This window comes from Scyliorhinus canicula, chromosome 19 (genome assembly GCF_902713615.1).
Source record: "Scyliorhinus canicula chromosome 19, sScyCan1.1, whole genome shotgun sequence".
Classification (NCBI taxonomy): Eukaryota; Metazoa; Chordata; class Chondrichthyes; order Carcharhiniformes; family Scyliorhinidae; genus Scyliorhinus; species Scyliorhinus canicula.
Window position 1 is genome coordinate 6,764,901 of NC_052164.1, and position 17,031 is coordinate 6,781,931.

General features: G+C 55.5%; 1 protein-coding gene across 1 annotated transcript in view; it reads right to left on the reverse strand.

Annotated features, from left to right (window-relative positions):
- The window catches only part of si:ch211-156l18.8 (probable G-protein coupled receptor 158), a 110,565-nt gene that overhangs the window by 18,770 nt on the left and 74,764 nt on the right, over positions 1–17,031 (reverse strand). The window contains exons 8-9 of the mRNA XM_038779428.1: positions 6,634–6,772; positions 5,296–5,401 (exon numbers count right to left, since the gene is read on the reverse strand). Coding sequence (XP_038635356.1) covers positions 5,296–5,401; positions 6,634–6,772 — 245 coding nt within the window. The remainder of the gene's footprint in view (positions 1–5,295; positions 5,402–6,633; positions 6,773–17,031) is intronic.

Below are 17,031 nucleotides of genomic sequence, written 5' to 3' on the forward strand. Positions count from 1 at the left end.
GCGCCTCAGCCCCCGCTGCTCCGACCTCCACACCGCGCTGGGCCCTCCGCCTCAGCCCCCGCTGCTCTGACCTCCGCACCGCGCTGGGCCCTCCGCCTCAGCCCCCGCTGCTCCGACCTCCACACCGCGCTGGGCCCAGCGCTCCAGCCCCCGCCTGCTCCGACCTCCACACCGCGCTGGGCCCAGCGCTCCAGCCCCCGCTGCTCCGACCTCCGGCCGCGCTGGGCCCATCGCCTCAGCCCCCGCTGCTCCGACCTCCGCGCTGGGCCCAGTGCCTCAGCCCCCGCTGCTCTGACCTCCACACCGCGCTGGGCCCAGCGCTCCAGCCCCCGCCTGCTCCGACCTCCACACCGCGCTGGGCCCCGTGCCTCAGCCCCCGCTGCTCTGACCTCCACACCGCGCTGGGCCCAGCGCTCCAGCCCCCGCTGCTCCGACACCCACACCGCGCTGGGCCCTCCGCCTCAGCCCCCGCTGCTCCGACACCCACACCGCGCTGGGCCCTCCGCCTCAGCCCCCGCTGCTCCGACCTCCACACCGCGCTGAGCCCAGTGCCTCAGCCCCCGCTGCTCCGACACCCACACCGCGCTGGGCCCTCCGCCTCAGCCCCCGCTGCTCCGACCTCCACACCGTGCTGGGCCCAGCGCTCCAGCCCCGCTGCTCCGACACCCACACCGCGCTGGGCCCAGCGCCTCAGCCCCCGCTGCTCCGACCTCCACACCGCGCTGGGCCCAGCGCCTCAGCCCCCGCTGCTCCGACACCCACACCGCGCTGGGCCTAGCGATCCAGCCCCCGCTGCTCCGACCTCCACGCTGGGCTGGGCCCAGCGCTCCAGCCCCCGCTGCTCCGACCTCCACACCGCGCTGGGCCCAGCGCCTCAGCCCCCGCTGCTCCGACCTCCACACCGCGCTGGGCCCAGCGCCTCAGCCCCCGCTGCTCCGACACCCACACCGCGCTGGGCCTAGCGATCCAGCCCCCGCTGCTCCGACCTCCACGCTGGGCTGGGCCCAGCGCTCCAGCCCCCGCTGCTCCGACCTCCCTGCCGCGCTGGGCCCAGTGCCTCAGCCCCCCGCTGCTCCGACCTCCACACCGCGCTGGGCCCAGTGCCTCAGCCCCCGCTGCTCCGACACCCACACCGCGCTGGGCCTAGCGATCCAGCCCCCGCTGCTCCGACCTCCACGCTGGGCTGGGCCCAGCGCTCCAGCCCCCGCTGCTCCGACCTCCACACCGCGCTGGGTCCAGCGCTCCAGCCCCGCTGCTCCGACCTCCACACCGCGCTGGGCCCAGCGCTCCAGCTCCCGCTGCTCCGACCTCCACACCGTGCTGGGCCCTCCGCCTCGGCCCCGCTGCTCCGACCTCCACACCGCGCTGGGCCCAGCGCTCCAGCTCCCGCTGCTCCGACCTCCACACCGCGCTGGGCCCAGCGCTCCAGCCCCCGCTGCTCCGACACCCACACCGCGCTGGGCCCAGCGCCTCAGCCCCCGCTGCTCCGACCTCCACACCGCGCTGGGCCCAGCGCCTCAGCCCCCGCTGCTCCGACACCCACACCGCGCTGGGCCCTCCGCCTCAGCCCCCGCTGCTCCGACACCCACACCGCGCTGGGCCCAGCGCTCCAGCCCCCGCTGCTCCGACACCCACACCGCGCTGGGCCCAGCGCTCCAGCCCCCGCTGCTCCGACCTCCACGCCGGGCCCAGTGCTCCAGCCCCCGCTGCTCTGACCTCCACACCGCGCTGGGCCCTCCGCCTCAGCCCCCGCTGCTCCGACCTCCACGCTGGGCCCAGCGCTCCAGCCCCCGCTGCTCCGAACTCCACGCTGGGCCTCGTGACTCGGCCCCCGCTGCTCCGACCTCCCTGCCGCGCTGGGCCTCGTGCCTCGGCCCCCGCTGCTCCGACAACCAAACAGCGCTGGACCCAGCGTCTCAGCCCCCGCTGCTCCGACCTCCGCGCCGCGCTGGGCCCCGTGCTCCAGCCCCCGCTGCTCCGACCTCCGCGCTGGGCCCAGCGCCTCAGCCCCTGCTGCTCCGACCTCCACGCCGCGCTGGGCCCAGCGCCTCAGCCCTCGCTGCTCCGACACCCACACCGCGCTGGGCCCAGTGCTACAGCCCCCCCAGCCCCCGCTGCTCCGACCTCCACGTCGCGCTGGGCCCAGCGCCTCAGCCCCCGCTGCTCCGACCTCCGCGCTGGGCCCAGCACTCCAGCTCCCGCTGCTCCGACCTCCACACCGCGCTGGACCCAGCGCTCCAGCCCCCGCTGCTCTGACCTCCACACCGCGCTGGGCCCTCCGCCTCAGCCCCCGCTGCTCCGACCTCCACACCGCGCTGGGCCCCGTGCTCCAGCCCCCGCTGCTCTGACCTCCACACCGCGCTGGGCCCTCCGCCTCGGCCCCCGCTGCTCCGACCTCCGCGCTGGGCCCAGCGCCTCAGCCCCCGCTGCTCCGACCTCCACACCGCGCTGGACCCAGCGCTCCAGCCCCCGCTGCTCTGACCTCCACACCGCGCTGGGCCCTCCGCCTCAGCCCCCGCTGCTCCGACCTCCACACCGCGCTGGACCCAGCGCTCCAGCCCCCGCTGCTCTGACCTCCACACCGCGCTGGGCCCCGTGCTCCAGCCCCTGCTGCTCCGACCTCCACGCCGCGCTGGGCCCAGCGCCTCAGCCCCCGCTGCTCCGACCTCCACACCGCGCTGGACCCAGCGCTCCAGCCCCCGCTGCTCTGACCTCCACACCGCGCTGGGCCCTCCGCCTCAGCCCCCGCTGCTCTGACCTCCGCACCGCGCTGGGCCCTCCGCCTCAGCCCCCGCTGCTCCGACCTCCACACCGCGCTGGACCCAGCGCTCCAGCCCCCGCTGCTCTGACCTCCGCACCGCGCTGGGCCCTCCGCCTCAGCCCCCGCTGCTCCGACCTCCACACCGCGCTGGACCCAGCGCTCCAGCCCCCGCTGCTCTGACCTCCGCACCGCGCTGGGCCCTCCGCCTCAGCTCCCGCTGCTCCGACACCCACACCGCGCTGGGCCCAGCGCTCCAGCCCCCGCCTGCTCCGACCTCCACACCGCGCTGGGCCCAGCGCTCCAGCCCCCGCTGCTCCGACCTCCACACCGCGCTGGGCCCAGCGCTCCAGCCCCCGCTGCTCCGACCTCCACACCGCGCTGGGCCCAGCGCCTCGGCCCCGCTGCTCCGACCTCCACACCGCGCTGGGCCCAGCGCTCCAGCCCCCGCCTGCTCCGACCTCCACACCGCGCTGGGCCCAGCGCTCCAGCCCCCGCTGCTCTGACCTCCACACCGCGCTGGGCCCAGCGCTCCAGCCCCCGCTGCTCCGACCTCCACACCGCGCTGGGCCCAGTGCCTCAGCCCCCGCTGCTCCGACACCCACACCGCGCTGGGCCCAGCGCCTCGGCCCCGCTACTCCGACCTCCGCGCTGGGCCCTCCGCCTCAGCCCCCGCTGCTCCGACACCCACACCGCGCTGGGCCCAGCGCCTCGGCCCCGCTGCTCCGACCTCCGCGCTGGGCCCAGCGCTCCAGCCCCCGCTGCTCCGACCTCCACACCGCGCTGGGCCCAGCGCTCCAGCCCCCGCTGCTCCGACACCCACACCGCGCTGGGCCCAGCGCCTCGGCCCCGCTGCTCCGACCTCCGCGCTGGGCCCAGCGCTCCAGCCCCCGCTGCTCTGACCTCCACACCGCGCTGGGCCCTCCGCCTCAGCCCCCGCTGCTCCGACACCCACACCGCGCTGGGCCCTCCGCCTCAGCCCCCGCTGCTCCGACACCCACACCGCGCTGGGCCCTCCGCCTCAGCCCCCGCTGCTCCGACACCCACACCGCGCTGGGCCCTCCGCCTCAGCCCCCGCTGCTCCGACACCCACACCGCGCTGGGCCCAGCGCTCCAGCCCCCGCCTGCTCCGACCTCCACACCGCGCTGGGCCCAGCGCTCCAGCCCCCGCCTGCTCCGACCTCCACACCGCGCTGGGCCCAGCGCTCCAGCCCCCGCTGCTCCGACCTCCGGCCGCGCTGGGCCCTCCGCCTCAGCCCCCGCTGCTCCGACACCCACACCGCGCTGGGCCCTCCGCCTCAGCCCCCGCTGCTCCGACACCCACACCGCGCTGGGCCCTCCGCCTCAGCCCCCGCTGCTCCGACCTCCACACCGCGCTGGACCCAGCGCTCCAGCCCCCGCTGCTCCGACCTCCACACCGCGCTGGGCCCAGCGCTCTAGCCCCCGCTGCTCCGACCTCCACGCCGTGCTGGGCCCAGCGCTCCAGCCCCCGCTGCTCCGACCTCCACACCGCGCTGGGCCCAGCGCCTCAGCCCCCCGCTGCTCCGACCTCCACACCGCGCTGGGCCCAGCGCTCTAGCCCCCGCCGCCCGACACCCACGCGGGGTTCTTCGCCGGTTTTAGAACCGGCCCCGCTAGCTGCTCGTGACGGCCCCAGAGCCCGACGATAGTCCGGGGGGGGGGGTGGGGGGGGGGGGGGGGGGTGAGTGATGCCTCAGGGAAATTCCCAGAATCCCCGCAAATTGTGGCCACCGGCAGGAGCTCTTTTTACTGCGGCTGCCCTGCTCGCCCACGCTACCGGAAGTCATTACTTTTCCAGTTTAGTTGCTGCTGCACCTAGTTGGTTTCTATCAGTTTTTCCCTTTGATTTGATTTGCATGGCTGCACACACCCATTATTTATCCCAGAACAAGGCCTTTGTGGTACCTTTCAGGAACCTTCAGGCTAACCTATAGTTGAGCAGACCCATAGTTTGGCAGCAACATTGTGTGGTGATCTCTACCACTGTATATATGTGTGTGCTTGCATTAGGGGATGTATGACAGTACCTGTATTACAGGTTTTCCGGTAAGCCCCTGCCGGCTAGCTCCGCCCACAGGGAGCAGTATAAATATTCATAAGTTTCTCTGAGAAGCCATTCTACAGCTGCAGCCAAAGGAATAGCTTCTCACTGTAATAAAGCCTCTCTAGTATCGAGTCTTTTGTGTGCAATTGTTAGCGCCACACATTGCTCTGGGTAAAGACAGTGTGCTATCATATTGAACCACAGCTGACACATTGGGAAGTAGAACCACAACCTTTGCCATAAAAACAACCTCATTTACTGGGGACCTGCCTGTATCTTGATGCAGTTCATTGGAATTCAGTCGGGAATGTGTGAAATTGAAATACATTTTCATCCTCAGGGCTCGGACAGAAATCCAATGAAGCGGATCAGCTTCTAGTTTGAGGACCTATCTCAACCCTAATTCCACTGAAATCAGGGGGGCAATCTGTTCCACAACAGAAATTTATCCCAACTGTCATCTCTTCCATACCTTGGGAATGAAGAGCAGAATTAGCGTCACCGTGACAGTAAGGTGGGAATGAGCAAAGAAGAGCAGTAGCATCCAATCAGGGTGAAGCGTCATTGCCATGGTGAACCTAGGGGAAGAAATTAATCTTATCTTAAAATCATTGCAGTTTAATGATAGAAACACTCTGATAATTAGGAAGAATGAACACCATCAAATTAAGTTTGAATTTTAATAAGTCAAGTTTATTTTTTTTTAATGAATCTGTTTTTCTTTGGACATTGGCATCACTGGCAAGGCCAGCATTTGATGGCCAACTCTACATGAACTGAGTGTCTCACTATGCCAATTCAGAGAGCAGTGAAGAGTCAGCCACATTGCTGTGTGTCTGGGGTCACAGGTCGTCCAGATCGGGTAAGTGTATTTGTGAACCAGTTAGGTTTTCACAACAATCACTGATGGTTATCATGGTCACTACTACTGAGACGAGCTTCATATTTCTGGTTTATTCATTTAGTTTAAATTTCACCAACAGTCATGGTGGGATTTGAACCCATATCACCCGAGTATTAACCTGGGCTTCTGGCTTATTAGCCGCTGTCTCACATGCATGATACCTTTACCGATAGGAACAGGGAGTGTGTGGGGGCAAAAGGTAGAAGAGATAGGACAAGGTCATGGTGTGATTTGAAAACAAGGTTGGGAATTAGTGAGGGATTGGAGTTAGGAGAGGATGGAGACGGCTGGTTCGTTAAGAAGTGCGCTGCACCATTTTGGACGAATATAGGGTGACACTCGGTAAGTCAAGCCTTGAAGTGACAAGGGCACGGATTAAAGTTTCAGCGGTTTAAAGGGTTAGGGTTAGAATCATAGAATCCTACAGCACAAAAGAGGCCATTCATTCAGTCCATCACACATATTCTGGCTCCTTAGGCCCACTAATTTCCACCCTCCCAGTACCCCTGATAATTTTTCCTTTTCAAGTATTTATCCAATTCCTATTTGAAGCCACATGCGGTATTGAAACCGTCCAGCATTGCTCTGGAGTCTCCAGGAAGAAAGATTTGCCAGAATTATACCAGGGATTATGTGCTGTGGGATATTTGATGTCCTCCTGAAGAGAGCAGACAGGACAATGGTTTAACAGCTGATCCAAAGGACTTCACACCCAACAGTGTAGCCCTCCTTCAAAGCAGCTACACAAACATGAGTACAGGTGGTTAGTTCATGATTCTGGGCTGGGCTTCGAACGTAAGCCCTTCTGACTCACCGCTACAAGCTGGGTCACAGCTGACTTCAGACAGTAATGGAATGGGAGACAATATACAATTAAGAGTGGCTGTAGAGTTTTGTTTACTGTACCTGACACCATAGAAGGCAGCAGACATGAGGATTTCATTGTGGATGGCGAGACCCATGAAGCGTGGCTCATGGTACGTTGATGGGACTGTTCGCACAGCGTAGCAGAGATAACTGCCCCAGCATAGGAAGAGGAATTCAGCTGTTAACAGAGTATAGAAAGTACAGAATCAGTTACCTTGGAAGCACTAGCAAACTAGGCTTGTCCCCCTTAGAGAAGAGAAGCTCATGGGACAATTGAGGGAGGTGTTCAAAATAATGAAAGGTTTTGATGCAGTAAATAAAGAGAAACCATTTTCAGTGGCAGATGGATTAGTAAAATGGTACATTGGCCCTCATTGAGGATTTGAGTACAGGAACAAGGATGTCTCACTGCAGCTGTACAAGTCCTTGGTGAGACCACACCTGGAGTATTGTGTTGCAATTTTGGTCTCCTTACCTAAGAAAATATATACTTGCCACAGAGCAAGTGCAGCAGAGGTTCACCAGACTGATTCCTGGTACGGCAGGCTTGTTGTTTGAGGAGAGATTGGATCGGCAGGCCTGTAGTCACTGGGTTTTAGAAGAATGAGTGGGGATCTCACTGAAACATATACAATCTGACAGGGCTGTACAGACTGGATGCAGGGGTGATGACCTCTGGCTGGAAGGTCGATTACAAGGGGTCACAGTCTCAGGATATGGGGTGGCCATTTAGGACTAAGGTGAGGAGACATTTCTTCACTCAGAGGGTGGTGAAGATGTGGATTTCTCGACCACAGAGGCTGTGGAGGCCAAATCACTGAATCTATTTAAGAAGGAAATAATAATAATCTTTATTATTGTCACAAGTAGATTTACATTAACACTGCAATGAAGTTACTGTGAAAAGCCCCTAGTCGCCACACTCCGGTGCCTGTTCGGGTACACAGAGGGAGAATTCAGAATGTCCAATTCACCTAACAGCACGTCTTTTGGGATTTGTGGGAGGAAACCGGAGGAAACCCACGCAGACACAGGGAGAACGTGCAGACTCCGCACAGACAGTGACCCAAGCCGGGAATCAAGCCTAAAGAGATTGAGTAGTAAACATTTAAAACGTCAAGGGTTATGGCGAGAGAGCAGCGGTATGGGATTGGGATATAGAGCTCAATCTTCCAGCTATTCACCCCAGCAAGACCTCCCGGTCCCGCCAACTTTGCACCTCTGCCCGGGGTGTCCCAGCAGCTTGGGGTGGATCCAATGGGAAATCTCATTACAATGTTGGGATCAGAAGCTCCTGCTGGCAGCCAATGGGTGGGCTGGCCTCCTGCCTCCGGGAAACACGCTGCTGGGAGCCCAGAGAATCAGCTATGATCATATTGAATGGTGGAGCAGGCTCGAGGAGCTGAGTGGCGACTCCTGCTCCTATTTTCCATATTTTTAGGTTTAAATAGAGAACGCACATCTAAAATAATCGGCAAAAGGAACACAAGCGAGGTGAAGAAAAATGTTTAAAGCTGCCTAAAAAGGTGGTGGAAGCGGTTTCAGTAATAACGTTTAGAAAGGGGAAGGACTTCTGGTGGTGGCAATGTAAGGGGCAGATGCACACAAGGTAGCTCCCGCCAGGGCACTTGGTTTTCAGCTTTCCATGCCCGATCTCGGCAGATTTTCGCTGAAAGAAATCCTACTCTTGAGGACACGGGCCGGGATTCTCTGAGCGGCTGCAGTGGTCGTCCTGGTGAGGGGCTCTGGGGGGAGGGGGGGGCTCCACGATGGCCAGACCTGCGATCGGGGGCCACTGATTGGCGGGCGCGTGCAATCTGGGGAGGGGGGGGGCACTTTCTTCCGCGCCTGCCTGCTGTGTGGCCCTGCCATGTTGCGCGGGGCCGGCGCGGAAGCGGCCGCCGCACGCATACGCGGACCCGTGGCCTGGAGTACAGGGCCGCGTACGGCAGCTGGAGCTGGCCCCCTGTGGGCCATGGAATCGCTGGGCCAAGAGGCCCGTTGATGCCGGCGTGAAACACTCCAGTGTTTACTCCGGCATCAACACTGAGCCGCGCTTTTGGAGAGTCCTGGCCAAGGTGCCTGTGGTGAATGTACATCATGTAATTCACACTGTATAGCATTGTGTCCTTGTGGGCTCTGTCTGTGAGCCGTTGCGCGGCTCTGTCCGCAGGGGGAGATGAGGAGCTTATACAGGGCTCCACCCTCGGCTCCGCCCATGGCTCCGCCCATGGCTCCGCCCATGGCCCCTCCCACTACTGGAAGTATAAAGTGCTGCAGCCTTGTGAGTCTGCCCTCAATCTTCTGGTCGCAGGCAGGCTCAGTTGTAAGTCTATTAAAACCACAGTTTACTTCCTATCGTGTCTCAAGTAAATTGATGGTCACATCAGTGCCTGATCAGAAAAATGCGAAAAAAGGCAGATTTTGTCTGGCTCCTCTGTAGACGAAATGATGGAGGCAGCTCCAATATTTCAGTGAATGAGTGATCAGTCTGTGGAGCAGGCTCTCTTTAGGAACGCAGTGGTAACAGTTTGTATCGATGAATTCAAATGCAAATTAGAGCAAGATCTTTCAGAATAGAACATTTTGGAATACAGGATGTGAGTAATTAGACACATGAATGAACTGTACTGTGGGAAGAACAGGTGATATTGGACCTGTGATTCCCAAATCTTTCCATTGACAGGGATTTTCCTCACCTCTTGTCTGAGCCCGTTGTAGACTCATTGGCCCGGATTCTCTGGCTTCCCCGCGATGTGGTTCTCGGGCTAGGATGTGCACCGCTGTTCCGCTGCTATCAATGGAATTTCCCATTGAATTCACCCCATGCCACCGGCGTGTCAGCGGCATAGGAAGATCCCACCAATGTGATCAGCCAGAAGATCTCACCCTTTGATAGATTGATCACTGTGACTACTCAACAACTCCATGTTTGTTCCATCAAGGAGCTAACAGGATGATCACAGAATCACAGAATTTACAGTGCAGAAAGAGGCAATTCGGCCCATCGAGTCTGCATCAATCCTTGGAAAAGGCAACCTACCTCCATCCTATCCCCATAATCCAGTAACCCCACCTAATGTTTTTGGATGCTAAGGGGCAATTTAGCATGGCCAATCCACCTAACCTGCACATCTTTAGACTGTGGGAGGAAACCGGAGCACCCGGAGGAAACCCACGCAGACACGGGGAGAACGTGCAGACTCCGCACAGACAGTGACCCAAGCCGGGAATCGAACCTGGGACCCTGGAGTTGGGAAGCAACTGTGCTAACCACTGTGCTACCATGCTGCCCACCATGATGCTACCGTGCCATGTGGTAGAAGGTAAATTAGCTGGTCTTTGATCTATTTTGCAGCCAACTTTTTCTATCTCCTATGTGACACATTTAAGGATCTCCCATTGGGAATCTGATACCTGGACCTTGAAATTATGCTGTGCAAATGTGTGCCAAATGCTTCACACATTTGTAGGAAATTCCCGGTTGCTGCTTATTGCAAGTAGGTCAATGTCCCAGTTAAAACAGCAGGAAAGGAATTTTGTATGTAAGTGTTTTTGTTAGGAAAACAGAAGTAGATTTAAGGAGTTTATATTTGTATTGGTAAACATTAGAAATCAGGTATAATTTTAAGTGGGTTTAGTTTAATGTTTCTGTGCCAGGAAGGTTAAAACCTATAGTTAGATTCATGCTGGGCAAAGGTGTTCGTATGTGTGCGGGTTGGTTAAATTCCAACTGTGTTTCTATTGTGCTTAGGGAGGGCTACGGCATGAAGAATAGATAAACCACCCACCCAAGGGAGGAGATTTCTCCCATGTCCACAAAGCCTACTCCCTTGTAGACTTCTTCGTAGTGAGAAAGTTGATTTCTCCAGGAGTAGTAGGGGCGGAATATTCGCAATAATAATCTCGGACCACGCACCATACTACTTGGATGTGAGGTTGGAGACGGGTTGAGCCTAGCGCCCACTCCATGGAGGCCGGACACAGCCCTGCTCACTGAGAAGATCTTCTGTGAAAGAATGACAAAAGTCACCAATAGGTATGTAACCCTCCACATTCTGGGAGGCACGGAGGCAGTGATCAGGGGGGAAATAATAGAGTGCCGGGCACTCAGAGACAGGAAGGATAGTAACTCTGTGGGAATATATCCCAGCGTAACTCTGTGGGAATATACCCCACTGTAACTCTGTGGGAATATACCCCAGTGTAACTCTGTGGGAATATATCCCAGTGTAACTCTGTGGGAATATATCCCAGTGTAACTCTGTGGGAATACACCCCAGTGTAACTCTGTGGGAATATATCCCAGTGTAACTCTGTGGGAATATACCCCAGTGTAACTCTGTGGGAATATATCCCAGTGTAACTCTGTGGGAATACATCCCAGTGTAACTCTGTGGGAATATACCCCAGTGTAACTCTGTGAGAATATACCCCACTGTAACTCTGTGGGAATATACCCCACTGTAACTATGTGGGGATATACCCCAGTGTAACTCTGTGGGAATATACCCCAGTGTAACTCTGTGGGAATATATCCCAGTGTAACTCTGTGAGAATATACCCCAGTGTAACTCTGTGGGAATACATCCCAGTGTAACTCTGTGGGAATACATCCCAGTGTAACTCTGTGGGAATATACCCCAGTGTAACTCTGTGAGAATATACCCCACTGTAACTCTGTGGGAATATACCCCACTGTAACTATGTGGGGATATACCCCAGTGTAACTCTGTGGGAATATACCCCAGTGTAACTCTGTGGGAATATATCCCAGTGTAACTCTGTGAGAATATACCCCAGTGTAACTCTGTGAGAATATACCCCACTGTCACTCTGTGGGAATATACCCCACTGTAACTCTGTGGGGATATACCCCAGTGTAACTCTGTGGGAATATACCCCAGTGTAACTCTGTGGGAATATATCCCAATGTAACTCTGTGGGAATATACCCCAGTGTAACTCTGTGGGAATATATCCCACTGTAACTCTGTGGGGATATACCCCAGTGTAACTCTGTGGGAATATACCCCAGTGTAACTCTGTGGGAATATACCCCACTGTAACTCTGTGGGAATATACCCCAGTGTAACTCTGTGGGAATATACCCCAGTGTAACTCTGTGGGAATATACCCCAGTGTAACTCTGTGGGAATATACCTCAGTGTAACTCTGTGGGAATATACCCCACTGTAACTCTGTGGGAATATACCCCAGTGTAACTCTGTGGGAATACACCCCAGTGTAACTCTGTGGGAATATACCCCAGTGTAACTCTGTGGGAATATATCCCAGTGTAACTCTGTGGGAATATATCCCAATGTAACTGTGGGAATATATCCCAGTGTAACTCTGTGGGAATATACCCCAGTGTAGCACTGTGGGAATATACCCCAGGGTAACTCTGTGGGAATATATCCCAGTGTAACTCTGTGGGAATATACCCCAGTGTAACTCTGTGGGAATGTATCCCAGTGTAACTCTGTGGGAATATAACCCAGTGTAACTCTGTGGGAATATATCCCAGTGTAACTCTGTGGGAATATAACCCAGTGTAACTCTGTGGGAATATATCCCAGTGTAACTCTGTGGGAATATACCCCAGTGTAACTCTGTGGGAATATATCCCAGTGTAACTCTGTGGGAATATACCCCAGTGTAACTCTGTGGGAATATACCCCAGTGTAACTCTGTGGGAATATACCCCAGTGTAACTCTGTGGGAATATATCCCAGTGTAACTCTGTGAGAATATACCTCAGTCCAAAGATGTGCGGGTTAGGTGGATTGGCCATGCTAAATTGCCCGTAGTGTCCTAATAAAAGTAAGGTTAAGGGGGGGGGGGGGGGGGGGGGGGGGGGGGGGGGTTGTTGGGTTACGGGTATAGGGTGGATACGTGGGTTTGAGTAGGGTGATCATGGCTCGGCACAGCATTGAGGGCCGAAGGGCCTGTTCTGTGCTGTACTGTTCTATGTTCTATGTAACTCTGTGGGAATATACCCCAGTGTAACTCTGTGGGAATACATCCCAGTGTAACTCTGTGGGAATACACCCCAGTGTAACTCTGTGGGAATACATCCCAGTGTAACTCTGTGGGAATATATCCCAGTGTAACTCTGTGGGAATACACCCCAGTGTAACTCTGTGGGAATATATCCCAGTGTAACTCTGTGGGAATATACCCCAGTGTAACTCTGTGGGAATATACCCCAGTGTAACTCTGTGGGAATATACCCCACTGTAACTCTGTGGGAATATACCCCAGTGTAACTCTGTGGGAATATATCCCAGTGTAACTCTGTGGGAATATATCCCAGTGTAACTCTGTGGGAATACACCCCAGTGTAACTCTGTGGGAATATATCCCAGTGTAACTCTGTGGGAATATACCCCAGTGTAACTCTGTGGGAATATACCTCAGTGTAACTCTGTGGGAATATACCCCAGTGTAACTCTTTGGGAATATATCCCAGTGTAACTCTGTGGGAATATACCCCAGTGTAACTCTGTGGGAATATACCCCACTGTAACTCTGTGGGAATACACCCCAGTGTAACTCTGTGGGAATATACCCCAGTGTAACTCTGTGGGAATATACCCCAGGGTGTGTGGGTTTATTGGGTTTGAAGCACTTATGAAGCCGTGAAGATCTGAAAGGCACTATATAAATGCAAGTCTTTCTTTATATGTGGCCATCTTGGTCCCTGTGATGACTAGATTTGAAATATTGTAAATAGAGATTAATGAAGGAGGGAGTTAATCAGGGCAAACACAATTCTTTAGCCCCTATTGACCCCAGTGCTCAGGTTGCCAACTGGTTGGACATATTCTTGATAGACCGCCCTGTCCCAACTTTCCCACTTTATGGCCGACATTTTTATAATGAATAAATAACACTGTTTGGAGAAACTATAAAAAAACATTTTTAAAATCCCAATGATTTTTGTCTAAGGTTGGTCAGAGCATTAATTAATTCCTGGTAACACCAGTGCAATCCTGGAGAGTTGGCAACATCTCTGTCTTGGAGTTGGGCCACTCAGTTTAGGATGTGTTTGAGAATTCTTCTAACTGTAACATATGTACCATCCCCATGGCATTGCTTCGCTTTCTGTTGCTGAGCTAGCTTCTCTCATTAAATCGAGTGGTTTCAACTTGGGCACTATCACAAAGAGAGCATAGAACCGTCAAGAGCAAAGTTTTGGCTTTAATGAGACATGGTTAGTTTGTTTACTCATCAGTCTGTTCCACATCATTGCTCCAAAAAGGGTCAACACTGATGGACAGCTGGAGATAGACAGAAGAGCTTCAGGCAATTCACAATGACTTTGGCTACAGCAAGATCAATTTGTCATTTCTTACAGCTTTTGTCATCAAATCTGGTCCCACATTATTAGTTACCAGCTGTGCAATGAAGGGGAAGGCCAATAGAAAAACGATTTAGGGGATTTGCAGACAGTTTGTGTGATTCCTTCTTTCCCGTGAACAATATGAATGTCACTAACATGCCTGTGTCTAATTTCAACGCATGTATCATTAGAGCAGATTTAATTCCTAATGGTAGGCATGTCACCGATGGGAAATGGACTTTGCTGGAACTTAGTGTCAGATATAACGTGGTTCAACATAGGGTAAAGCTTCCTCTACCCTGCCCGAACAATCTATCCCAACCCCAAATGTCAACCACCATCAATGTGACATTTTGTCACATGTTTGGTTTATAAATTCATTCATGGCGTCAGTGGGTGTTGTTGGCTGGGCCAGCATTTGTTGACCATCCCTAATTGCCCTTGAACTGCCCACCTTGCTAGGCCGTTCAAGAGTCAACGACATCTAGATCTAGGTCTAGAGTCACATGTAGGCCAGACCAGTTAGACAGTTTGCCTTCCCTAAAACTGTGTTTTTACAACAATTGATAATGGTTTAATGGCCATCATGAGACTTGGTAATTCCAGATTCTTATTGAATTCAAACTTCACCATCAGCCTTGGTAGGATTCGAACCTGGGTCCTTAGGATTAGCATTACCCTGGGTCTCTAGATTATTATTTCAGTGACAATACCATTAGGCTACCACCTCCTTTCACATCTTTATGTGACCTCACTGAGTGAAATGACCAAACTAGTGACAGGCCCATCATGGGGTTGGATTGATGTCCGGCTGACCAATCAGTGGATTGATGTACCTCTGATACATTGGGTGGTGTAGGTGCTGTCACTGGACTAGTAATCCAGAGGGTCAAGCTAATGCTCTGGAGAATGGGGTTCAGTTAATAAATGTGGAATATAAAGCTAATCTCAGTAACAGTGACCATAGAACTATCATCGATTGCCGTAAAAACCCATCTGGTTCACTAATGTCCATCCATACCTGGTCTGGCCTACGTGTGACTCCAGGCCTATAGTGGTTAACTCTCAACTGCCCTCTCTGAAATGGCCGAGTGAGACACTCATTTCAAGGACAATTAGGGATGGGCAACAATTTCTGGCCTTGTCAGTGACACACACATCAAATAGAGAGAATGTTAAAATAACAGGAAAGGTGGAGAGCTGTCAGGGCTTTTGAATCCATATGTCAACAGTAAAAGTCGTTTTTATACTTTGAAATCGAGAGTTTACAAGGATAAATGCCACAATGGGAAGGTTCCTTATTGAGTGATGTTGTAAAATATAAGTGGAAGGATGAAACAGATTTGAAATAGCTTTCCATTGCTGCATCCAACAGTGATTACAAATCCGGTGGAGGCGAGGGGTATGGGGCGCTTTTTGGACAGGCCGAGATTCCCGAGGGTGGAGGAGGGACAGGTGGAGGGGCTGGGGGCGCCGATTGAGCTGGAGGAGCTGGTCAAAGGGATAGGTAGCATGCAGTCGGGGAAGGCGCCGGGGCCGGATGGGTTTCCGGTTGAATTTTACAAAATGTATGCAGACCTGCTGGGCCCCCTGTTGGTTAGGACCTTTAACGAGGCAAGGCAGGTGGGGGCTTTGCCCCCGACTATGTCACGGGCGCTGATTTCCTTGATCCTTAAATGGGACAAGGACCCCCTGCAGTGTGGATCATATAGGCCGATCTCGTTGTTAAATGTGGATGCCAAGCTGTTGGCGAAGATCTTGGCCACAAGGATAGAGGACTGTGCGCCGGGGGGTCATTCATGAGGACCAGACGGGGTTTGTCAAGGGAAGGCAGCTGAACACCAATATACATAGACTTCTGAATGTTATTATGATGCCGGCGGTAGAAGGGGAGGCGGAGATAGTGGTAGCATTAGACGCGGAGAAGGCCTTTGATAGGGTTGAGTGGGGGTACTTGTGGGAGGTGCTGGAAAGGTTTGGGTTCGGGGAGGGGTTTGTCAGTTGGGTGAGGCTGTTATATGAGGCCCCGATGGCAAGCATAGCCACGAATAGGAGGCGATCGGAGTACTTTCGGTTGTACCGGGGGATGAGACAGGGGTGCCCCCGTCCCCCTTGCTCTTTGCGTTGGCAGTTGAGCCCCTGGCCATGATGTTGAGGGAGTCGAGGAATTGGAGGGGTCTGGTGCAGGGTGGGGAGGAGCACCGAGTGTCACTATACGCAGATGACTTGTTGCTATATGTGGCGGACTCAGTGGGGGGAATGCCGGAGGTGATGACGATCCTTAGGGAATTTGGGGGCTTTTCAGGGTACAAGCTCAAGCTGGGTAAGAGTGAGCTGTTCGTCGTGCATCCGGGGGATCAAGAGGAGGGGATTGGTAGGCTCCCACTGAAAAGGGCAGGGAGGAGCTTTCGGTACCTGGGAGTCCAGGTGGCTAGGAGCTGGGGGGCCCTTCACAAACTTAACCTTACAAGGCTGGTGGAGCAAATGGAAGAGGAGTTTAAAAGATGGGACATGTTGCTGCTGTCGCTGGCGGGCAGGGTGCAGTCCGTCAAGATGACGGTGCTCCTGAGGTTTTTGTTCCTGTTCCAGTGCCTCCCCATCCTTATCCCGAAGGCCTGTTTTAGGAGGGTCAATAGGAGTATTACGGGATTAATATGGGCGCACGGGACTCCGAGGGTGAGAAGGGTGTTTTTGGAGCGGGGCAGGGATAGGGGGGGGGCTGGCGTTGCCCAACCTCTGTGGGTACTATTGGGCTGCCAACGCAGCGATGGTGCGTAAGTGGGTAATGGACGGGGCAGGGGCAGGTTGGAAGAGGATGGAGATGGGGTCCTGCGTGGACACAAGCCTGGAGGCGCTGGTAACGGCGCCGTTGCCGCTCTCTCCAATGAGGTATACCACGAGCCCGGTGGTGGCGGCTACCCTCAAAATTTGGGGTCAATGGAGACAGCATAGGGGGGAGGTGGGGGGCTCAATGGAGTCCCCGATACGGGGGAACCACCGGTTTGTTCCTGGGAGCATCGATGGTGGGTTTCTTGGCTGGCATAGGGTAGGTATTAGGAGGTTGAGGGACCTGTTTGTGGATGGGAGGTT